The 25640-nt window shown below is 37.8% G+C and overlaps 1 protein-coding gene across 5 annotated transcripts in view; it reads left to right on the top strand.

Annotated features, from left to right (window-relative positions):
• HDAC10 (histone deacetylase 10) overlaps positions 1-25640 on the top strand; it is a 236388-nt gene that overhangs the window by 130449 nt on the left and 80299 nt on the right. For all 5 annotated transcript variants that reach the window (XR_008402807.1, XM_053716638.1, XM_053716639.1 and 2 more), the window contains exon 19: positions 21901-22089. Coding sequence is in view for 4 of the 5 variants with exons in the window: in XM_053716638.1 (XP_053572613.1) it covers positions 21901-22089 (189 nt within the window). In the remaining variant the exon portion in view is untranslated. The remainder of the gene's footprint in view (positions 1-21900; positions 22090-25640) is intronic.

The following is a 25640-nucleotide window of genomic DNA, read 5'->3' as shown; positions in this document are numbered from 1 at the left end:
AAATTAGCGGCCTTCTAATTACCAAAAAGTAATGCCAAAACCATAAATGTCTGCTATTTCTGAACAAAGGGGATCCCAGAGAAGCATTTACAACCATTTGTGCCATAATTGCACAAGCTGTTTGTAAATAATTTCAGTGAGAAACCTAAAGTTTGCGAAAAAGTTAGTAAAAAAAAAAGTGAACTATTTTTTTATTTTATCGCTTTTGGAGGTGAAATAGTGGCATGAAATATACCAAAATGGGCCTAGATCAATACTTTGGTGTGCCTACTTATATATATATATATATATATATATATATATATATATATATATATATATATATACTTGTGAAGGGTTATTCTGGAATTCCCAACAAATATTAGTGTTAAAATGTAACATGCAAATTTTGAAAAAAAAAATGGGTTGAAATAGCAAAGTGCTACTTGTACTTATTGCCCTATAACTTGCAAAGAACATGCAAACATTGGATATTTCTAAACTCAGGACAAAATTTAGGAACTATTTAGCATGGTTGTTTTTTGGCGGTTGTAGATGTGTAACAGATTTTGGGGGTCAAAGTTAGAAAAGTGTGGTTTTTTTATTTTTTCATCATATTTTATATATTTTTTTATAGTAAATTCTAAGATATGATGAAAATAATGGTATCTTTAGAAAGTCCATTTAATGGCGAGAAAAACGGTATATAATATGTGTGGGTACAGTAAATGAGTAAGAGGAAAATTACAGCTAAACACAAACACAGCAGAAATGTAAAAATAGCCCTGGTCACAAACGGTCAGAAAATTGATAAGTGGTCTGGTCACTAAGGGGTTAAGTTCTGACCTTCAGCATACTTAGGATGCCACGTCAGAGACAAATATAAACAAATCTTTTTTATTTAAGATAGAATATATTTGTTCTCTCTTAAAGGAAGTTTTTGTTTACTTTGGGTATTGAGGAGTCTAAACCTCCTGATGTTAAGCTAGTAATCATCTAAATTCTGTATTTAAGACTACTGTTATTGCTCCTGAAGTATTTGCTATTCCTGACGCGATCTCTAATGTGATTGCTAAATAATGGTCTAAGCCTGGTACCTCTTTTAACCCTTCTTCTAGGTTTAAGAAATTGTATCCTTTACCTGTAGCCAATTTAGAACTTTGGGAAACAGTTCCTAAAGTTGATGGGGCAATTTTCAATCTTGCCAAACGTACTACTAAAGTGTCAGTTAAGGACCAAGGACGTGCCTAACAAGGTATCACTGTAATACCCTTTTTTACCCTCTGCATCGGCCATCGATGGTGCCGATCGTTGTTGGGTGGGAGCCATAGCAGGGAGGCGGGTGGGCGGCCCATTGCTGGTCGGTTCCTGTGTCCCTCAAGTGCACGCAATTCCGCGGAAGCGTGCAAGGGGGCGTGAATGCGCTTACGTACGCTACATTTATATTGAAATGTATGGGAAGGAGGGAGGGGGTAATAAATGTTAAAAGGGATCTGGGAGGAGGGGCAGGGAATTGAGCGGGGGCAGCTACGCTACAGAAAAATTATTATTTTTTAGATTAAAAAAAAATAATGAAAAATACATTTTTTTCAGCAAACTTAGTACTGGCAGACAGCTGCCAGTACCCAAGATGGCGGCATATAGGTAGAGGGGGGGAGGGTTAGAGTTCTGTTTGGGGGGATCAGGGAGGTTGGGGGCTAATGGGGGCATCATACACTGAATATGTATAAAAAATATATGTATTAAAAAAAAAATATGTATAAATATATGTATAAAAAATATACATATATGAATATGCATAAAAAAGAACAAAATGCCTTATATTTTAGTACTGGCAGATTTTCTGCCAGTACTTAAGATGGCGTTACAATTGTGAGGTGGGGGAGGGAAGAGAGCTGTTTGAGAGGAGTCAGGGAGGGATCAGGAGGTGGGATGTGTCAGGTGGGAGGCTGATCTCTACACTAAAGCTAAAATTAACCCTACAGGCTACCTAATTACCCCCTTCACTGCTGGGCATTAAACAAGTGTGGTGTGCAGCGCATTTAGCGGCCTTCTAATTACCAAAAAGCAACACCAAAGCCATATATGTCTGCTATTTATGAACAAAGGGGATCCCAGTGATGCATTTACAACCATTTGTATCATAATTGCACAAGCGGTTTGTATATTATTTCGGTGAGAAACCTAAAGTTTGTGAAAAAATTAAAACCATTTTTTATTTGATCGCATTTGGCGGTGAAATGGTGGATTGAATTATACCAAAATGGGCCTAGATCAATACTTTGGATTGTCTACTAAAAAAAAATATATAGAGTTATTCAGGGATTCCAGACAGATATCAGTGTTACAATGTAACTATCGCTAATTTGAAGAAAAAAAATGGTTTGGCAATAGCAAAGTGGTACTTGTACTTATTGCCATATAACTTGCAAAAAAAGCCAATGAACAAGTAAACATTGGGTATTTCTAAACTCAGGACAAAATTTAGAAACTCTTAAGCATGGGAGTTTTTTGGTAGTTGTAGATGCGTAAGAGATTTTGGGGGTAAAAGTTAGAAAAAGTGTTTGGTTTTTTCCCATTTTTTCATCATATTTTACAAAAAAAATTATAGTAAATTATGATATTATGAAAAAATTGTATCTTTAGAAAGTCCATTTAATGGCGAGATATACGATATATATGTGTGGGTAAATAAGTAAGAGGAAAATGATAGCTAAACACAAACACCGCAGAAATATAAAAATAGCCCTGTTCCCTAACTGTAAGAAATTTGAAAAATTGTCTGGACACTGAGGGGTTAAGGATTCTTTAGATAGAAAGCTTGAAACGTATCTAAGAAGGTCATATTTACATACTGGCTATATTCATAGACCTGTTATATGTATGGCTGATGTTGCTGCTGCTTCTACTTTTTTGTTGGGCAGTTTAGCACAGCAGTTGTCTTCAGATTCTGAATTATCTAACATTATTGTTTTTCTTCAGCATACAAATGATGTTATGAAGATCAATGTCAAATCCATGTCTTTAGCCATTCTAAATAGAAGAAGAGCATCCTGGAATGCTGACATGGTGTCTAAAACTAGATTATTATCTCTCTCTTTTCAAGGTAAAAATATTTTTGGTTCACAATTGAATTCTATTATCTCCACTGTTACTGGGGGTAGGAGTTTTTCTGCCCCAAGACAAGAAATCTAAGCGTAAATTTAAAGCTCCCAATCATTTTAGTTCCTTTCATCAGAATAGAGAACAGAAAACTACTCCTTCCCCTAAGGCGTCTGACTCTAATTGGAGAATAAATCGTCTCCTAATTGGAATAAATCCAAGCCTTATCAGAAACCAAATCCTGCCCCTAAACCTACATAAAGGTGCGGCCCTCAAGCCAGTTCTTCTAGTAGGGGACAGACTAAAGCTATTTCAAAGAGTTTGGACAGACTCTGTCCAAAATCAGTGGATTCATGATATAATTTCTCAGGGGTATCAAATAGGATTCAGAATAAGACCTCCTTTGGGAAGATTCTTTCTTAGCCATGTATCAAAAAACCCAGCAAAAGCTCAAGCCGTTCTGAAATGTGTTTCAGATCTACAACCTTTAGGGGTAATTATCCCAGTTCCACAGCAGGAACAAGGATTTGGGGGTTTATTCAAATCTGTTCATTGTATCAAAGAAGGAAAATAATTTCAGACCAATTTTGGATCTGAAAACTTTAAATTGTTTTGTAAGGGTCCCAACTTTCAAGATGGTGACTATAAGGACTATTCTGCCTTTTGTTCAGCAAGGCCGTTTCATGTCCACAATAGACTTACAGGACGCTTACCTTCACAATCCGATTCATTGAGATCACTATCGCTCTCTGAGATTCTCTCTTCTAAACAAGCATTATCAATTTGTCTCTCTTCTGTTTGGCCTTGCAACAGCACCAAGGATATTCTCAATAGTTCTAGGTGCCCTTCTATCTGTAATCAGAGAGCAGGGTATTGCAGTGTTTCCTTATTGGGATGATATCTTGGTACTAGCTCAAGCTTTTCATTTAGCAGAATCTCACACGATAATTTCTGTTGTTTCTTCAAATACATGTTTGGAGGATCAATTTGCCAAATAATTTCTTGATTCCTCAGACAAACGTCACCTTTTTAGGTTTCCAGATAGATTCAGTGTCCATGACTCTATCCCTAACAGAATAGAGACGTTTGTGATTGGTTTCAGCTTGTCTAAACCTTCAGTCACTTATCATTTCCTTCAATGGCTATGTGCATGGAAGTTTTAGGTCTCGTGTTGCAGCATCTGAAGGCAATCCCTTGTGCTTGTTTTCTTACGAGACCTCTACAGCTTTGCATGTTGCACCAATGGTGCAGGGATTTTACTCAGATATCACAACTGATATATTTAAATCCCAACAATCACCTTATTGTTCAAGGGGCCTCCTTTGTGCGTCCTACCTGGACTGTGATCACAAGCTGCAAGTCTCACAGGTTGGGGAGCTGTCTGGGGGTCTCTGACAGCACAAGGAGTTTGGAATCCTCGAGAAGCGAGGTTACCAATCAATATTAGAACTCTGTGCTATTTTCATAGCTCTTCAGGCTTGGCCTCTATTAAAGAGAGAACCGTATATTTGGTTTCAAACAGACAATGTCACAACAGTGGCATATGTAAATCATTAAGGGGGGAATCGCAGTCCCCTAGCAATGAAAGAAGTGTCTCTAATACTTTCTTGGGTGGAATCCAACTCTTGTCTAATCACTGTGATTTATTTACCAGGTGTAGACAATTGGGAAGCGGATTATCTCAGCCGTCAGATTCTACATACATCCGGGGGAGTGGTCTCTCCATCCAGATGTGTTCTATCAGATTGTGCAGATGTGGGGTCTTTCAGACATAGATCTGATGGCCTCTCGTCTCCAGGTCCGGGGACCCTCAGACGGAATTGATTGATGCTCTAACAGTTTCATGGTTTTACCAACCTGCTTACATTTTTCCACCTCTGGTTCTTCTTCCAAGAATGATCTGAAAGATCATAATGGAACAATCTTATGTGTTTCTGATATCACCAGTATGGCCTCACAGGTTCTGGTATGCGGACCTTGTCCGAATGTAAAGTTGCCAACCTTGGTCACTTCCTCTAAGAACCTGTCTCAAGGCCCGTTTTTCCATCCGGATCTCAAATCTCTAAATTTGAAGGCATGGAAATTGAACGCTTAGTCCTTAGTCATAGAGTTTTCTCTGACTCTGTGATTAACACTATGATAAAGGCTCGTAAGCCTATTCCAAGGAATATATTTCACATGGTTTGGAAAACCTATAATTCATGGTGTTCCACGCATGATTATTCTTGGCATTCTTTTAGAATTCCTAGGATTCTACAGTTTCTTCAGAATAGTTTGGATAAAGGTTTGTCTGCCAATAATTTGAAAGGACAAATATCTGCTCTTTTTGTTTTATTTCACAGAAAGATGATAATCTTCCTGATGTTCACTGTTTTGTACAGGCTTTGACTCGTATCAAACCTGTTATTAAATCTCTCTCTCCTCCTTGGAGTCTAAATTTGGTATTAAAGACTTTGCAGATTCCTCCTTTTGAGCCTATGCATTTTTGGACATTAAGCTACTTTCTTGGAAAGTGTTTTCTCTTGGCTATCTCTTCTGCTAGAAGAGTTTCTGAATTGTCTGCTCTCTCTTGTGAGTCTTTTTATCTGATTTTCCATCAAGATAAAGCTGTTTTGCGGACTTCGTTTAAATTTTTGCCTAAAGTTGTGAATTCTAAAAAACATCAATAGAGAAATTACGGTATTGTTCCTTCCTTGTGTCCTAATCCTAAGTATACGCTTGAAAGGTCTTTACATTCTTTGGTTGTGGTAAGAGCTTTGAAATATTATGTTGAGGCTACTGAAGATTTCAGAAAGACTTCTAGTCTATTTGTTATTTTTTTCTGGTTCCAGAAAATGTCAGAAAGCCTCTGCAATTTCTTTCATGTAATTAGCAAGAGTCCATGAGCTAGTGACGTATGGGATATACATTCCTACCAGGAGGGGCAAAGTTTCCCAAACCTCAAAATGCCTATAAATACACCCCTCACCACACCCACAAATCAGTTTTACAAACTTTGCCTCCCATGGAGGTGGTGAAGTAAGTTTGTGCTAGATTCTTCGTTGATATGCGCTTCGCAGCAGGCTGGAGCTCGGTTTTCCTCTGTGTGCAGTGAATGTCAGAGGGATGGAAGAGAGTATTGCCTATTTGAATTCAATGATCTCCTTGTACGGGGTCTATTTCATAGGTTCTCTGTTATCGGTCGTAGAGATTCATCTCTTACCTCCCTTTTCAGATCGACGATATACTCTTATATATACCATTACCTCTACTGATTCTCGTTTCAGTACTGGTTTGGCTTTCTACTACATGTAGATGAGTGTCCTGGGGTAAGTAAGTCTTATTTTCTGTGACACTCTAAGCTATGGTTGGGCACTTTTATATAAAGTTCTAAATATATGTGTTCAAACATTTATTTGCCTTGACTCAGGATGTTCAACATTCCTTATTTCAGACAGTTTCATTATTTAGGATCATGCATATGAATAATCAATTTTTCTTACCTTAAAATTTGACTTTTTTCCTGTGGGCTGTTAGGCTCACGGGGGCTGAAAATGCTTCTTTTTATTGCGTCATTTTTGGCGCTGAGTTTTTTGGCGCAAAAATTTTCTTTGTCATTTCCAGCGTCATACTTGTCGCCGGAAGTTGCGTCATTTTTTGACGTTTTTTGCGCCAAAAATGTCGGCATCACCGGATGTGGCGTCATTTTTGGCGCTTAAAGCATTTAGGCGCCAAATAATGTGGGCGTCTTTTTTGGCGCCAAAAAATATGGGCGTCATTATTGTCTCCACATTATTTAAGTCTCATTGCTTATTTGCTTCTGGTTGCTAGAAGCTTGTTCATTGGCATTTTTTCCCATTCCTGAAACTGTCATTTAAGGAATTTGATCAATTTTGCTTTATATGTTGTTTTTTCTATTACATATTGCAAGATGTCTCAGATTGACCCTGAATCAGAAGATACTTCTGGAAAATTGCTGCCTGATGCTGGATCTACCAAAGTTAAGTTTATTTGTTGTAAACTTGTGGTAACTGTTCCTCTGGCTGTTGTTTGTAATGAATGTCATGACAAACTTGTTAATGCAGATAATATTTCCTTTAGTAATGTTCCATTACCTGTTGCTGTTCCATCAACATCTAATATTCAGGGTGTTCCTGTTAACATAAGAGATTTTGTTTCTAAATCTATTAAGAAGGCTATGTCTGTTATTCCTCCTTCCAGTAAACGTAAAAGGTCTTTTAAAACTTCTAATTTTTCAGATGAGTTTTTAAATGAACACCATCATTCTGATTCTGTTTCTAATAATGATTTTTCTGGTTCAGAGGATTCTGTTTCAGAGGTTGATACTGATAAATCTTCATATTTATTCAAAATGGAATTTATTCGTTCTTTACTTAAAGAAGTTTTAATTGCATTAGAAATAGAGGAATCTGGTCCTCTTGATACTAAATCTAAACGTTTGAATACGGTTTTTAAACCTCCTGTAGTTATTCCGGAGGTTTTTCCCATTCCTGATGCTATTTCTGAAGTAATTTCCAGGGAATGGAATAATTTGGGTAATTCATTTACTCCTTCTAAGTCGGTTTAAGCAATTATATCCTGTGCCATTTGACAGATTAGAGTTTTGGGACAAAATCCCTAAGGTTGATGGGGCTATCTCTACTCTTGCTAAACGTACTACTATTCCTACGGCAGATAGTACTTCCTTTAAGGATCCTTTAGATAGGAAAATTGAATCCTTTCTAAGAAAAGCTTACTTATGTTCAAGTAATCTTCTTAGACCTGCTATATCTTTGGCGGATGTTGCTGCAGCCTCAACTTTCTGGTTGGAAGCTTTAGCACAACAAGTAACAGATCATAATACTCATAGCATTGTTAATCTTCTTCAACATGCTAATAACTTTATTTGTGATGCCATCTTTGATATCATTAGGGTTGATGTCAGGTATATGTCTTTAGCTATTTTAGCTAGAAGAGCTTTATGGCTTAAAACTTGGAATGCTGATATGTCTTCTAAGTCAACTTTGCTTTCCCTTTCTTTCCAGGGTAATAAATTGTTTGGTTCACAGTTGGATTCTATTATTTCAGCTGTTACTGGGGGGAAAGGAACTTTTTTACCACAGGATAAAAAATCTAAAGGTAAATTTAGGTCTGCTAATCGTTTTCGTTCCTTTCGTCACAATAAGGAACAAAAACCTGATCCTTCCCCTACAGGAGCAGTATCAGTTTGGAAACCATCTCCAGTCTGGAATAAATCCAAGCCTTTTAGAAAGCCAAAGTCAGCTCCCAAGTCCACATGAAGGTGCGGCCCTCATTCCAGCCCAGCTGGTAGGGGGCAGATTACAATTTTTCAAAGAAATTTGGATCAATTCAATTCACAATCTTTGGATTCAGAATATTGTTTCACAAGGGTACAGAATAGGCTTCAAGATAAGGCCTCCTGCAAGAAGATTTTTTCTTTCCCGTATCCCAATAAATCCAGTGAAGGCTCAAGCATTTCTGAAATGTGTTTCAGATCTAGAGTTGGCTGGAGTAATTGTGCCAGTTCCAGTTTTGGAACAGGGACTGGGGTTTTACTCAAATCTCTTCATTGTACCAAAGAAGGAGAATTCCTTCAGACCAGCTCTGGTTGTAAAAATATTGAATTGTTATGTAAGGATACCAACATTCAAAATGGTAACTAGAAGGACTATTCTGCCTTTTGTTCAGCAAGGGCATTATATGTCCACAATAGATTTACAAGATGCATATCTGCATATTCCGATTCATCCAGCTCACTATCAGTTTCTGAGATTCTCTTTTCTAGACAAGCATTACCAGTTTGTGGCTCTGCCGTTTGGCCTAGCAACAGCTCCAAGGATTTTTACAAAGGTTCTCAGTGCCCTTCTATCTGTAATCAGAGAACAGGGTATTGTGGTATTTCCTTATTTGGACGATATCTTGGTACTTGCTCAGTCTTCACATTTAGCAGAATCTCATACGAATCGACTTGTATCGTTTCTTCGAGAACATGGTTGGAGGATCAATTTACCAAAGAGTTTGTTGATTCCTCAGACGAGGGTAACCTTTTTAGGTTTCCAGATAGATTCAGTGACCATGACTCTGTCGCTGACGGACAAGAGACGTCTGAAATTGGTTTCAGCTTGTCGAAACCTTCAGTCTTAATCATTCCCTTCGGTAGCCTTATGCATGGAAATTCTAGGTCTTATGACTGCTGCATCGGACGCGATCCCCTTTGCTCGTTTTCACATGCGACCTCTTCAGCTCTGTATGCTGAACCAGTGGTGCAGGGATTATGCAAAGATATCACAATTAATATCTTTAAAACCGATTGTACGACACTCTCTGACGTGGTGGACAGACCACCATCGTTTAGTTCAGGGGGCTTCTTTTGTTCTTCCGACCTGGACTGTGATCTCAACAGATGCAAGTCTGACAGGTTGGGGAGCTGTATGGGGGTCTCTGACAGCACAAGGGTTTTGGGAATCTCAGGAGGCGAGATTACCAATCAACATTTTGGAACTCCGTGTGATTTTCAGAGCTCTTCAGTCGTGGCCTCTTCTAAAGAGAGAGTCGTTCATTTGTTTTCAGACGGACAATGTCACAACCGTGGCATATGTCAATCATCAAGGAGGGACTCACAGTCCTCTGGCTATGAAAGAAGTATCTCGAATACTTGTATGGGCGGAATCCAGCTCCTGTCTAATTTCTGCGGTTCATATCCCAGGTATAGACAATTGGGAAGCGGATTATTTCAGTCGCCAAACATTACATCCGGGCGAATGGTCTCTTCACCCAGAGGTATTTCGTCAGATTGTCCAAATGTGGGGACTTCCAGAAATAGATCTGATGGCTTCTCATCTAAACAAGAAGCTTCCCAGGTATCTGTCCAGATCCAGGGATCCTCAGGCGGAAGCAGTGGATGCATTATCACTTCCTTGGAAGTATCATCCTGCCTATATCTTTCCGCCTCTAGTTCTTCTTCCAAGAGTGATTTCCAAGATTCTAAAGGAGCATTCGTTTGTTCTGCTGGTGGCTCCAGCATGGCCTCACAGGTTTTGGTATGCGGATCTTGTCCGGATGGCTACTTGCCAACCGTGAACTCTTCCGTTAAGACCAGACCTTCTATCGCAAGGTCCTTTTTTCCATCAGGATCTCAAATCCTTAAATTTGAAGGTATGGAGATTGAACGCTTGATTCTCAGTCATAGAGGTTTCTCTGACTCCGTAATTAATACTATTTTTTGCAGGCTCGTAAATCTGTATCTAGGAAGATATATTATCGAGTCTGGAAGGCTTACATTTCTTGGTGTTCTTCTCATCATTTTTCTTGGCATTCTTTGAGAATTCCTAGAATTTTACAGTTTCTTCAGGATGGTTTGGATAAAGGTTTGTCTGCAAGTTCCTTGAAAGGACAAATGTCTGCTCTTTCTGTTCTTTTTCCCAGAAAGATTGCTAATCTTCCTGATATTCATTGTTTTGTTCAGGCTCTGGTTCGTATAAAACCTGTCATTAAGTCAATTTCTCCTCCTTGGAGTTTGAATTTGGTTCTGGGGGCTCTTCAAGCTCCTCCGTTTGAACCTATGCATTCGCTGGATATTAAATTACTTTCTTGGAAAGTTTTGTTTCTTTTGGCCATCTCTTCTGCTAGAAGAGTTTCTGAATTATCTGCTCTTTCTTGTGAGTCTCCTTTTCTGATTTTTCATCAGGATAAGGCGGTGTTGCGAACTTCATTTAAATTTTTACCTAAGGTTGTGAATTCTAACAACATTAGTAGAGAAATTGTGGTTCCTTCATTGTGTCCTAATCCTAAGAACTCTAAGGAAAGATCATTGCATTCTTTGGATGTAGTTAGAGCTTTGAAATATTATGTTGAAGCTACTAAAGATTTCAGGAAGACTTCTAGTCTATTTGTTATCTTTTCTGGTTCTAGGAAAGGTCAGAAGGCTTCTGCCATTTCTTTGGCATCTTGGTTAAAGTCTTTGATTCATCATGCTTATGTTGAGTCGGGTAGAACTCCGCCTCAAAGGATTACAGCTCATTCGACTAGGTCAGTCTCTACTTCCTGGGCATTTAGGAATGAAGCTTCGGTTGATCAGATTTGCAAAGCAGCAACTTGGTCTTCTTTGCATACTTTTACTAAATTCTATCATTTTGATGTGTTTTCTTCTTCTGAAGCAGTCTTTGGTAGAAAAGTACTTCAGGCAGCTGTTTCAGTTTGATTCTTCTGCTTATAATTTCAGTTTTTTTCATTATATGATTTAAACTTTGTTTTGGGGTGTGGATTATTTTTCAGCGGAATTGGCTGTCTTTATTTTATCCCTCCCTCTCTAATGACTCTTGCGTGGAAGATCCACATCTTGGGTATTCATTATCCCATACGTCACTAGCTCATGGACTCTTGCTAATTACATGAAAGAAAACATAATTTATGTAAGAACTTACCTGATAAATTCATTTCTTTCATATTAGCAAGAGTCCATGAGGCCCACCCTTTTTGAGGTGGTTATGATTTTTTTGTATAAAGCACAATTATTCCAATTCCTTATTTTTTATGCTTTCGCACTTTTTTCTTATCACCCCACTTCTTGGCTATTCGTTAAACTGATTTGTGGGTGTGGTGAGGGGTGTATTTATAGGCATTTTGAGGATTGGGAAACTTTGCCCCTCCTGGTAGGAATGTATATCCCATACATCACTAGCTCATGGACTCTTGCTAATATGAAAGAAATGAATTTATCAGGTAAGTTCTTACATAAATTATGTTTTCTTTGGCATCTTAGTTGAAACTTCTGATTCACAAAGCTTATTTGGAGACGGGGCAGTTTTTTTTGTTTAAAGCACATTATTTATCCTGTTCCTCTTTTTTATGCTTTTACTCCTTATACACCTCACTAACTTGGCTATACGTTAAACTGAGGTATGATTGAGCTGGGAGGTGTATTTAAAGGCATTTGGTATTTATAGGCATTTGAGGTTTGGGAAACTGCCCTTTCCTGGTAGGAATTTATATCCCATCAGTAACTAGCTCATGGACTCTCGCCACCTTAAAAGAAATTAATTTATCAGGTAAGTTCTTACATAAATTGTTATATACATCATGTGGTACGAAGCTCATCGTACCTCATCTCACACACACACATCTGTCGGCATATGGACCTGGATCACGATCGGTGCTCCAGTTCAATATGAAGGCAGTTACCAGATCATTACAGATGTAACGATCATCTGCTGGTGCCAGCGGGGGAGAAGCGGGAGGTGGGTGGATTGCCCAGAGGCAGAGGGGGCAGGTGGAGTAGGATGTGCCCTACACTGCAGAAAAAAAATAAAAAATAAAGGGAGAGGATGGGATGGGGAGCTACACTACAGAAAATTAAAAATACAGAAAATTAAAAATAAATAAAATATATGTAAGTATTAGGTACTGGAAGAGAGCTGCTTGTACTAAAGATGGCAGCCGTAAGTGGGAGGGGAGGGTTAGATTGCTATTTGGGGGGATCAAGGTGGTTGGAGGATTGAGGAGGATCACTATACTGGAGAAAAATATAAAACGAAAAATGTTATATATAAAATTTAAATTAACCTTACGAGCTACCTAAATAAACACCTTCACTGCCAGGAATAATAGAAGTGTGGTGCACAGCTGCAAGTAGCGACATTCTAATTACCAAAAACTAATGGCAAAGCCATGTATGTCTGCTATTTCTGAGCAAAGGGGAACCCAGAGAAGCTTTTAGAATCAATAGTGTCATGATTGCACATGCAGTATGTAAATAACTTCAGTGAGAAACCCAAAGTTTATGTATAGTTTTGACCGGTAAATAAATATAAAAAAAAGGCTCCATTTCTGTTTTAAAAAATGCTAAAAAATCTCAAGTATTTTGGCCAAGTTGCTTCTCTGAAATTCCTGGCAGTAAAGGGACAAACACCTTTTACCCCTTAAGATGCAATTATATGTATAATGAGCCTTTAACCAGCACTCCCAAGAATTAAGAAAAGTGTGTAATTACATAGCTTATTTTATATAAAATTGCACACAAATTATAGAAAACAGTTTTATACTGTAATCCTATACGAAGATGTCCTCCTCTGCTCCGATTATATAGGGGTCTTACTCGATCAGTTGAACATACAATGGCTGCAGATCTCATGGCTTCTGTAGAAGGCGGCACTGTGAGATCCATCATCCCTATTTCCTTGTGATTGGTTTTCTTTTTTCTTGTCTGTCTTGGGACAGAATTATCACGGATGCCAGTTTGTCAGGCTGGGGATGGTCTGGACTTCTCGGAAATCCCAAGGAGTTTGGTCTCCTCAAAGGCGAGACTATCAATAAATGTATTGGAACTCCGGGTGAACTTCAGAGCCTTTCAGTCTCTCTCCAGTTCTTTTCATCTGTTCTCAATTGATCAATGTCTTGACAGTAGCCTACATCATGGAAGAGGTATCTTTTGTTTTTGAGTTGGACAGAGGCTCTTCATTACTTTATCTCATAAATTCACATTTCTGGAGCCAATAACTGGAGGTGGACTATCTGAGGCCTCATTCTTTACATTTGGGGGCTTGGTACCTCATTCAAATGATCTTCATCCAGCTGGTGGTTCATTGGGGTCTTACAGAGATAGACTTAATGGTTTCTCGCCTAAACCACAAACTTTTAGATATGGATTTAGGTTGAAGGATCTAAAGGCAGAGCAGATATGTTTTAGCAATACCTTGGTCTTATCAGCTTTTCTGTTTTTGCCAATTGTTCTCTTTCTGAGGGTAATCAGCCGGATCAAGCTGGAGCAAATATCAGCGCTACTGATAGCTCCTGCTTGACCTCGGAGGACATGGCATGCAGATCTAGTCTAAATCCATTGTTCCTCAGTGGCGTCTTCCTCAGTGGCGTCTTCCTCATTTGCCAGACCTACTCTTTATGGGTCCTTTATTTTATCAAATCAACAATCATCTAGGTTGACTGCTTGTAATTTACATGCTTAGTTCTGTTCTAAGTAGAATTTTATGACTGTTAAAGAGAATTTGATTCAGGTCTGTAAGCCTGTCACTAGGAAATTTTATATCACAAAGTGTGGAAGGTGTTTTTGTGATGTATGACGGGATATTCGTAGAATTTTGTTCGAATACATTAAATCTTTCTATTTTTCAGGGCGACTAAAATAAGCGATTATCATCCAGCATAAAGGGTCACATCTCAGCTCTTTCAGTGTTATTCCACAGAGGCATTCCTTCGGTAATTTAGCTGAAAGAACTAGATCGTAGTGGTATTTGCTTAACTTCAATCCTTTCTGATATTTAGACGTTTATTCAGGCTTTGATCAGAATCTACCATTACTCAACCTTATTTCTCCTCCATGGAGTTTAAAATTTGGTTCTCAGATTTTTTTATTTTTTTCCCTTTGAACCAATCTATAGTCTAAATATTCAGTTGTTATCTTGGTTTCATTTTTACAGCTATCTCCTCTGCTAGGAGAGGATTGGATTTGTCAGAATTTTTTTTTTGAGGGGGTGGGGGGGGGTCTGCCATATTTGGTATCTCTCCAGGACAAAGCTGTTTTACAAACTTTGTCTGGTTTTCTATCAAAGGCAATTTAATCTGTGAAGATTATTCAGAGATTGTGGTTCCTTCTTTATGTACCAATCCTAGTCATCTAAGGAATATTCCTGCATAATCTGGATGTGGTTAGGGCTCTAAAATTGTATTTTCAGGCCACTAGAGATTATTGTCTGTTTTCTGGCATGTTTATACTATTTTCAGGTAAGCCTAAGGGTCTTTTGGCCTCATGGTTAAAGAGCTTGATTCATAGGGCTTATTTGGAGGCACGTTGGGCTCTGCATTATCGAATTGCAGCACATTCTGCACTTTTTGTCTCTTTCTAGGTTTTTCAGGATTGAGGCTTTGGTAGAATACGTTTGCAAGACCACAGCTTAGTCATCTTTGCATACTTTTCGTTAACTTTTTACCAGTTTAATGTGCTTGCTGCGGCTTTAGCAGATTTTGGCAGGACGGTGAAGGTCCTTCAGGTTATTGGTAAATATGTTCCTGTTTTTCTGTGTTTTTTCCACCCATTTTCCTTATGAACGAAACAGCTTGGGTATTCCAAACAGGAATCGTGGACTCTCACAAACTTAGAAAGAAAACCATACTTCATTCTTACCTGATAAATTCCTTTCTTTCTTGTTGGTGAGAGTAAACAAAGTGGTGGCAGTTCTGGTTTGCACCTCTTTACCCTACTCTCTTTCTCACTTCTCCCTCCTTTTTTTGGCTATATGAAATACTGGAAGGGCTAGGGAAGGGGGAGGGATATTAAAGTTCTGGTGTAGGGTGTTTTTGTTGCCTCCTGGTGGCCAGGTGATGAATTTCCAACAGTAAGGAATCATGGACTCTTACCAACAACAAAAAGGAAAATTTCAGGTAAGAATAAATGTTTATGTATTTATTAATTAATTCATTAAAAAATAGAACATTATAATAATCTTTGGTTTGTCCAATCATCATATTACACTCCAAAACTAATTTACCTAATTTTAAAGACCTAGAAAGTGTGAAAATGAACTGAATTGCCTTGAAATTAGATTGTCCTTAAAGGCAAACTAAATATATTTCATGCACTGTCCTCTAAGCATTGGAGCTGTGGAACTCAGGTTAAACTGCATGTGCAGTAACTCTCCTTCAGATTGCACTGTTAGCACTGAAATGTAGTGAAAGATAGATTAGTCATGGGTGCCACCATCTTGAAAAGAGAGGCCGGGAATAACCTCAATACTGTGCTTATAAAATGTATTTGTTTAAGGTCCTTTTTAATTTGTAGTGGGGGTATTTCTTGAGTATTGTGTCTTAGCATGAGCTCCATTCAGGATTGAAATGAAGATAGTTCTAGATCATGTTAGTTTCACACTAAAGCCACGTAGTTCTGTATTGTTAAATATTGCTAATTATATGTAATTTTTTTATCTCGGTTGAGTTGTGTAAGCAGCAAACTAAAATAAAATGCAAGGTGCTGAGTTTTGCATGTTCCTGCTGGAATGTCTCAATATGCTTTTAATTTGTAGTTGAGAGTGGCGCTACTAAAAGCTAAAAAGTATTAAAAACTATGAGAGGAAATATATGTGTTACCTACTGAATAGGTTTTATATGTATATACTTTACCTAAATCAAATAGAAAATTAAATATCCTTGGAAATAAGTATACCTTTATTTTTAAAATAACCGTTACTAGAATATGAATTTAGGAAGAATACATGTGTTCTATTCACATAAATTTCAAATGCATTTTAGTACAATCAAGAGTTTTTATTATATTACAATCATATGATGAGAAAAAACTAAAAAATATAAAATACACAGCTGTATATCTATATAAATAAAATATTTCACTAATGACTCACAAAGTAAAAACAGATATTAATATAATAAAATATAAATGAGAGAGCCCAGATAATTTTGAGTCTTTCCTAGTAAAGTAACGATGTCCACAAATATTACTTAGAAGTGTGGTCTGTATATTGAAACAAAAAGATTTGTTAAATTGTTGGAGAGATTCTCTTAGTAACACAATTGTTTCAAACAGTTCATATAGTATCCAAGTTCAATTGATAAAATACCAAAGCTCAAATGAATAGAGTGGCAAAGTTCCCAAATAGATGTAAAAAATCCAGTATGTTTAGCAGGGCGACAATCTTGCTTGTGTGTTATTTGCAGTAAATTTAAATGGCACTTTATGAGGTATATCACTTTATGAGGTATATCTGACCCGCTATATGAGTGGTCTTACCTCCTCCATCATGTGTTAACCCCGCTTCATAGGTGGTCTTACCTCTTTTTGAATATGGTTGAAGTCTCTAGGCTTACGGGTCTTTTAAGTTTGGGTAAACGTAGCGGTGCAGCGATTCGGTTTTCTTCAACTTGCGCAAGCTCTCCTATAAACCGATGGCTTCTTTACCTGCTCTTAGTACTCAGGTGTACGCAGGTGTAGATCTGTGTGAGGTCCGTTAGGCTTCCTGCACTTAGTACTCCTTGTACGCAGGTTACAGACAGGTGACTGGTTTCTTTAGCTCCGACCAGTATGATAGTGTACCTTTTGGAATGGGTTCCACAGTCTGGGTTGGCAAAGGGATTCCTTGCAATACAACTTTTTATCACAGTTTTCTACGCGTTTCACCCGCGTTCCGGGCTTTTTCAAGATACTGTGATTACTCGGCTTTCCAATTCAAATAATGCCGCCTTCTATCTGATTGGTCCTGCTTTAGTAACGTCACTGGGCTCTCTTAGGATAACCTCTTCGAGTTTTTCTTTTACTGAAAATATAGGCTCTCTCATTTTTTAAAACATTCTCTGCTAGAAACATTCCCCTAAAGTAATGCTTTTCTAACTCAATCTCAAATAACAAAAATGAAAATAAAATAAAGGAAAATCGGAAAAAATGTATCTTTATTCTACAACACGGTAATGGTGTTATATACGGGATATATTAATTTTTCTCATCCTCACATATATTTCCCGTTTCTATTCTAATACTGTCCCTCACTTTTACATTTGAATTCTGTCTTCAAGTAACAGATCATAATTTTATAGCATTATTATTATTCTATAACATGCTAATAATTTTATTGGTGATACCATCTTTTGATATCATTAGAGTTGATGTCAGGTATATGTCTCTAGCTATTTTAGCTAGAAAAGCTTTATGGATTAAACTTGGAATGCTGACATGTCTTCTAAGTCAACTTTGCTTTCCCTTTCTTTCCAGGGTAAATAATCATTTTCGTTCCTTTCCTCACAACAAGGAACAAAAGCCTGATCCTTCATCCTCAGGAGCGGTATCAGTTTGGAAACTATTTCCAGTTTGGAATATATCCAAGCCTTATAGAAACCTATAGCCAGTTCCTAAGTACCTATGAAGGTGCGGCCCTTATTCCAGCTCAGCTGGTATGGGGCAGATTACGTTTTCTTCAAAGAAATTTGGATCAATTCCGTTCTTAATCTCTGGTTTCAGAAACATTGTTTCAGAAAGGTACAGAATTGGCTTCAAGTTAAGGCCTCCTGCTAAGAGATTCTTTTCTTTCCCGTGTCCCAGTTAACACAGCAAAGGCTCAGCATTTCTGAAATGTGTTTCAGATCTAGAGTTGGCTGGAGTATTTATGCCAGTTCCAGTTCTGGAACAGGGGCTGGGGTTTTATTTTATCTCTTCATTGTACCAAAGAAGGTCAATTCCTTCAGACCAGTTCCGGATCTATCATTATTGAATCGTTATGTTAGGATACCAACATTCAAGATGGTTACTGTAGGACTATCCTGCCTTTTGTTTAGCAAGGGCATTATATGTCTACAATAGATTTACAGGATGTGTATCTGCATATTCCGAATCATCCAGATCACTTTTAGTGTCTGAGATTCTCTTTTTAGACAAGCATTACCAGTTTTGTGGCTCTACCATTTGGCCTAGCCTCCGTTCCAAGAATTTTTTTCAAAGGTTCTCGGTGCCCTTCTTTCTGTAATCAGAGAATAGGGTTTTGGTATTTCCTTATTTGGACGATATCTTGGTACTTGCTCAGTCTTCTCATTTTCGAAGAATCTCATACGAATCGACTTGTGTTGTTTCTTCAAGTTCATGGTTGGAGGATCAATTTACCAATCAGTTCATTGATTCCTCAGACAAGGGTAACCTTTTTAGGTTTCTAGATAAATTCAGTGTCTATGACTCTGTCCTTGTCAGACAAGAGAAGTTTAACATTGATATCAGCTTGTCAAAACCTTCAGTCACAATCATTCCCTTTGGTAGCCTTATGCATGGAAATGTTGGGTCTTAGGTCTGCCGCATCAGATGCGGTCTCCTTTGCTCATTTTCACATGCGACCTCTTCAGCTCTGTATGCTGAACCAATGGTGCAGGGATTACTCAAAGATATCTCAATTAATATCTTTAAACCGATTTTACGACACTCTCTGACATGGTGGACAGATCACCATCGTTTAGTTCAGGGGGCTTCTTTGTTCTTCCGACCTGGACTATAATCTCAACAGATGCAAGTCTTACAGGTTGGGGAGCTGTGTGGGGGTATCTGACGGCACAAGGGGTTTGGGAATCTCAGGAGGTGAGATTTCCGATCAATATTTTGGAACTCCGTGCAATTTTCAGAGCTCTTCAGTCTTGGCCTCTTCTGAAGAGAGAGTTGTTCATTTGTTTTCAGATAGACAATGTCACGACTGTGGCATACATCAATCATCAAGGAGGGACTCACAGTCCTCTGGCTATAAAAGAAGTATCTCGAATTTTGGTTTGGGCGGAATCCAGCTCCTGTCTAATCTCTGCGGTTCATATCCCAGGTATGGACAATTGGAAAGCGGATTATTTCAGTCGCCAAACGTTGCATCCGGGCGAATGGTCTCTTCACCCAGAGGTATTTCTTCAGATTGTTCAAATGTGGGAACTTCCAGAAATAGATCTGATGGCTTCTCATCTAAACAAGAAACTTCCCAGGTATTTGTCCAGATCCCGGGATCCTCAGGCGGAGGCAGTGGATGCATTATCACTTCCTTGGTAGTATCATCCTGCCTATATCTTTCCGCCTCTAGTTCTTCTTCCAAGAGTAATCTCCAAGATTCTGAAGGAATGCTCGTTTGTTCTGCTGGTAGCTCCGGCATGGCCTCACAGGTTTTGGTATGCGGATCTTGTCCGGATGGCTTCTTGCCAACCGTGGACTCTTCCGTTAAGACCAGACCTTTTGTCTCAAGGTCCTTTTTTCCATCAGGATCTGAAATCCTTAAATTTAAAGGTATGGAGATTGAACGCTTGATTCTTGGTCAAAGAGGTTTCTCTGACTCTGTGATTAATACTATGTTACAGGCTCGTAAATCTGTATCCAGAGAGATATATTATAGAGTCTGGAAGACTTATATTTCTTGGTGTCTTTCTCATCATTTTTCTTGGCATTCTTTTAGAATACCGAGAATATTACAGTTTCTTCAGGATGGTTTAGATAAGGGTTTGTCCGCAAGTTCCTTGAAAGGTCAAATCTCTGCTCTTTCTGTTCTTTTTCACAGAAAGATTGCTATTCTTCCTGATATTCATTGTTTTGTATAAGCTTTGGTTCGTATAAAGCCTGTCATTAAGTCAATTTCTCCTCCTTGGAGTTTGAATTTGGTTCTGGGGGCTCTTCAAGCTCCTCCATTTGAACCTATGCATTCATTGGATATTAAATTACTTTCTTGGAAAGTTTTGTTCCTTTTGGCCATCTCTTCTGCCAGAAGAGTTTCTGAATTATCTGCTCTTTCTTGTGAGTCTCCTTTTCTGATTTTTCATCAGGATAAGGCGGTGTTGCGAACTTCTTTTGAAATTTTACCTAAGTTGTGAATTCCAACAACATTAGTAGAGACATTGTGGTTCCTTCATTATGTCCTAATCCTAAGAATTCTAAGGAGAAATCGTTGCATTCTTTGGATGTTATTAGAGCTTTGAAATATTATGTTGAAGCTACTAAGTCTTTCCGAAAGACTTCTAGTTTATTTGTTATCTTTTCCGGTTTTAGAAAGGCCAGAAAACTTCTGCCATTTCTTTGGCATCTTGGTTGAAATCTTTAATTCATCTTGCCTATGTTGAGTCGGGTAAGACTCCGCCTCATAGGATTACAGCTCATTCTACTAGGTCAGTTTCTACTTCCTGGGCGTTTAGGAATGAAGCTTCGGTTGATCAGATTTGCAAAGCGGCAACTTGGTCCTCTTTGCATACTTTTACCAAATTCTACCATTTTGTTGTATTTTCTTCTTCTGAAGCAGTTTTTGGTAGAAAAGTACTTCAGGCAGCGGTTTCAGTTTGAATCTTCTGCTTATGTTTTTCATTAAACTTTATTTTGGGTGTGGATTATTTTCAGCAGGAATTGGCTGTCTTTATTTTATCCCTCCCTCTCTAGTGACTCTTGTGTGGAAAGATCCACATCTTGGGTAGTCATTATCCCATACGTCACTAGCTCATGGACTCTTGCTAATTACATGAAAGAAAACATAATTTATGTAAGAACTTACCTGATAAATTCATTTCTTTCATATTAGCAAGAGTCCATGAGGCCCGCCCTTTTTGTGGTGGTTATGATTTTTTTGTATAAAGCACAATTATTCCAATTCCTTATTTTATATGCTTTCGCACTTTTTTCTTATCACCCCACTTCTTGGCTATTCGTTAAACTGCATTGTGGGTGTGGTGAGGGGTGTATTTATAGGCATTTTAAGGTTTGGGAAACTTTGCCCCTCCTGGTAGGAATGTATATTCCATACGTCACTAGCTCATGGACTCTTGCTAATATGAAAGAAATGAATTTATCAGGTAAGTTCTTACATAAATTATGTTTTTTTTAGTTTTTTCTCATCATATGATTGTAATATAATAAAAACTCTTGATTGTACTAAAATGCATTTGAAATTTATGTGAATAGAACACATGTATTCTTCCTAAATTCATATTCTAGTAACGGTTATTTTAAAAATAAAGGTATACTTATTTCCAAGGATATTTAATTTTCTATTTGATTTAGGTAAAGTATATACATATAAAACCTATTCAGTAGGTAACACATATATTTCCTCTCATAGTTTTTAATACTTTTTAGCTTTTAGTAGCGCCACTCTCAACTACAAATTATTTCAAATTCGTGACCAGGAAGGGGGTTTACAGAGAGAGGCAAAAGTATTTTAAGTCTAAGCGCTGTTATATATATCTCCGTTTATCTCAATATGCTTTTACCTTCTCTTGAGGGTTGTTAATTGCATTTAAATAAAAAGCTATGCAAAATCTAATGTTTATATATTTCTCAGTTTCATTTTCTGCTCTTTTTTTCCCCCTTAATTGCAGGGTCCTGGTGAAAGTAGCAGCTTTGTTTATGTGTTGCTGAGGTTTATTCTTCCATTGGCATACAGCTACCAGCCACATTTTATAATCGTAGCTGCAGGACGTAACAGGACTATTGGCATGAAGGATATGTGTCTTCTCACCAGCATGCTGCAGGGACTAGCCCAGGGGAGAGTTGTTGTGATTCTTTCGGTAAGACTTTAGCTTTGTGTTTATAGGATTAAGTAGAGATGTAAATTCTCCAGCACCTGTGTATCAAACTGGTGACAACGCCATCCAGGACTACACACCTGTAGGGCTGTAAAGGATGGCTTGATTGATGCTAAAACTGAATTTTTTTTGATTTGTAAAGACCCTAGGACACCTGTTTTGTGTGTGTGTGTATGTATATGTGTGTATATATACAGGGAGTGCAGAATTATTAGGCAAGTTGTATTTTTGAGGATTAATTTTTTTATTGAACAACAACCATGTTCTCAATGAACCCAAAAAACTCATTAATATCAAAGCTGAATAGTTTTGGAAGTAGTTTTTAGTTTGTTTTTAGTTATAGCTATTTTAGGGGGATATCTGTATGTGCAGGTGACTATTACTGTGCATAATTATTAGGCAACTTAACAAAAAACAAATATATACCCATTTCAATTATTTATTTTTACCAGTGAAACCAATATAACATCTCAACATTCACAAATATACATTTCTGACATTCCAAAACAAAACAAAAACAAATCAGTGACCAATATAGCCACCTTTCTTTGCAAGGACACTCAAAAGCCTGCCATCCATGGATTCAGTCAGTGTTTTGATCTGTTCACCATCAACATTGCGTGCAGCAGCAACCACAGCCTCCCAGACACTGTTCAGAGAGGTGTACTGTTTTCCCTCCTTGTAAATCTCACATTTGATGATGGACCACAGGTTCTCAATGGGGTTCAGATCAGGTGAACAAGGAGGCCATGTCATTAGATTTTCTTCTTTTATACCCTTTCTTGCCAGCCACGCTGTGGAGTACTTGGACGCGTGTGATGGAGCATTGTCCTGCATGAAAATCATGTTTTTCTTGAAGGATGCAGACTTCTTCCTGTACCACTGCTTGAAGAAGGTGTCTTCCAGAAACTGGCAGTAGGACTGGGAGTTGAGCTTGACTCCATCCTCAACCCGAAAAGGCCCCACAAGCTCATCTTTGATGATACCAGCCCAAACCAGTACTCCACCTCCACCTTGCTGGCGTCTGAGTCGGACTGGAGCTCTCTGCCCTTTACCAATCCAGCCACGGGCCCATCCATCTGGCCCATCAAGACTCACTCTCATTTCATCAGTCCATAAAACCTTAGAAAAATCAGTCTTGAGATATTTCTTGGCCCAGTCTTGACGTTTCAGCTTGTGTGTCTTGTTCAGTGGTGGTCGTCTTTCAGCCTTTCTTACCTTGGCCATGTCTCTGAGTATTGCACACCTTGTGCTTTTGGGCACTCCAGTGATGTTGCAGCTCTGAAATATGGCCAAACTGGTGGCAAGTGGCATCTTGGCAGCTGCACGCTTGACTTTTCTCAGTTCATGGGCAGTTATTTTGCGCCTTGGTTTTTCCACACCCTTCTTGCGACCCTGTTGACTATTTTGAATGAAACGCTTGATTGTTCGATGATCACGCTTCAGAAGCTTTGCAATTTTAAGAGTGCTGCATCCCTCTGCAAGATATCTCACTATTTTTTACTTTTCTGAGCCTGTCAAGTCCTTCTTTTGACCCATTTTGCCAAAGGAAAGGAAGTTGTCTAATAATTATGCACACCTGATATAGGTTGTTGATGTCATTAGACCACACCCCTTCTCATTACAGAGATGCACATCACCTAATATGCTTAATTGGTAGTAGGCTTTCGAGCCTATACAGCTTGGAGTAAGACAACATGCATAAAGAGGATGATGTGGTCAAAATACTCATTTGCCTAATAATTCTGCACTCCCTATGTATGTGTATATATATATATATATATATATATATATATATATATATATATATATATATATATATATATATATATATATACCTTACCTAAGGTTCATAAGAACTTAAATACCCCCCCCCGGGACGGCCTATTGTGGCCAGTACTGGCTCTGTCCTTTCCAATATCTCTATTTATTTAGATCGTATATTAAAGTCATTTGTTGTTGAATCATCTTCATATATTCAGGATACTGGGGATTTTCTTAGAAAATTGGAGAACGTTTCTGTACCGATTAATAAGAGTGTATTATTTAGCTTAGATGTCTCTAGCTTATATACTTCCATTACACATTCAAGCGGAATGGCAGTGGTACAGTTAACATTATTACAATCGGGTAAATACAACATTAGACAAATTGATTTTATTTTGCAGCTACTAGACATCATTTTGAGATGCAATTATTTTCTTTTTCAATACCAATTTTATATACAATTGCAGGGTACAGCCATGGGATCCAATGTCGTCCATTCATACGCCAATATATTTATGAATGTATATGAAGAGACTTTTTTCTATCAACATGAATTATTTTTACTATATGGCGCCACTTAGTGGCTCTATATAGACGATATATTTGGTGTGTTGCTGGGCGACATTGTGTCCCTGGTGAGGTTTATGAACTCTCTTAATACGGCTACTAGAGATATCACTTTAAATCTGATACACAGTGAAGAACGTATTGATTTCCTTGATACTACAGTCATTAAACGTGAGGGATACCTAGGTATTGATCTCTTCATAAAGAGTACAGATAGGAATAGTCTCCTACATGAACGTAGTGCACATCCCCCACATTTGAAGAAATCATTACCTAGAAGCCAATTGATGCGTGTAAGACGTATAGTTTCAGATGATGAAACTGCAGAGATTAGATTACAAGAAATGGGCCAAGCATTTATTCAGAGGGGGTATGATCCCAATTTTATTCGTAGAGAGATTATTGATGTTATGAAAATCTCTAGGAAAGATTTATTTAAAAAAAAAAATTGGAGGGTAAGAAAGAAAAATCGACAGAAAAAAGGATGATTTTTGCCAGTGATTATCATATATTAAGTAAAAAAAATACATAAGATCCTTTGTAATTATTGGTTTATATTAGGTATCTGTAATCCTGAGATATTAGAATTCCAACAGCCCCCTATGCCAGCATACATAAGGGCATGTAACTTAAGGGATACCCTTATAAAAGCAGGTATTGGATCTGATAAAAAGAGCAGACAATCCTTTATTGGTAAAAAGAATACAGGCTGCTTCCCCTGTTTAGGTTGCTTGAATTGCAACAATATGATCAAAGGTTCCACTTTTACACACCCCAAAACTGGTAAGAAATTCTATATTAAGGGTTATTATAAATGTAATGCATCATATGCTAATTATTTATTGAAATGTCCATGTGGTTGTATTTATATAGGTGAATCAACTCGCCAGATAAGAGAAAGATTAAATGAACATAAATCTAATATTAGAACTAAATGTATTAAATCTCCATTTGCTGAACATTTCTTAAAAGCTGGACACCAGGTATCCCAACTTAGATTTCAAATTATAGATCATATAGAGATTCCATGACGTGGAGGCAATAGAGAGATTATGCTTAAACAGCATGAGTTATATTGGATCCATAAATTGGAATCTAAGGGTCCAATGGGCATGAACAAAGATTTTTATTTATCTGTTTTTTTGTAATCTTTAGAGATAGTATTATTTCTATCCTCGGTAAGTAACCAATATTACTAA

This window comes from Bombina bombina, chromosome 6 (assembly GCF_027579735.1).
Source record: "Bombina bombina isolate aBomBom1 chromosome 6, aBomBom1.pri, whole genome shotgun sequence".
Classification (NCBI taxonomy): Eukaryota; Metazoa; Chordata; class Amphibia; order Anura; family Bombinatoridae; genus Bombina; species Bombina bombina.
The sequence above is the reverse complement of the archived record's forward strand: the minus strand, read 5'-3'. Positions and strand labels throughout refer to the sequence as shown.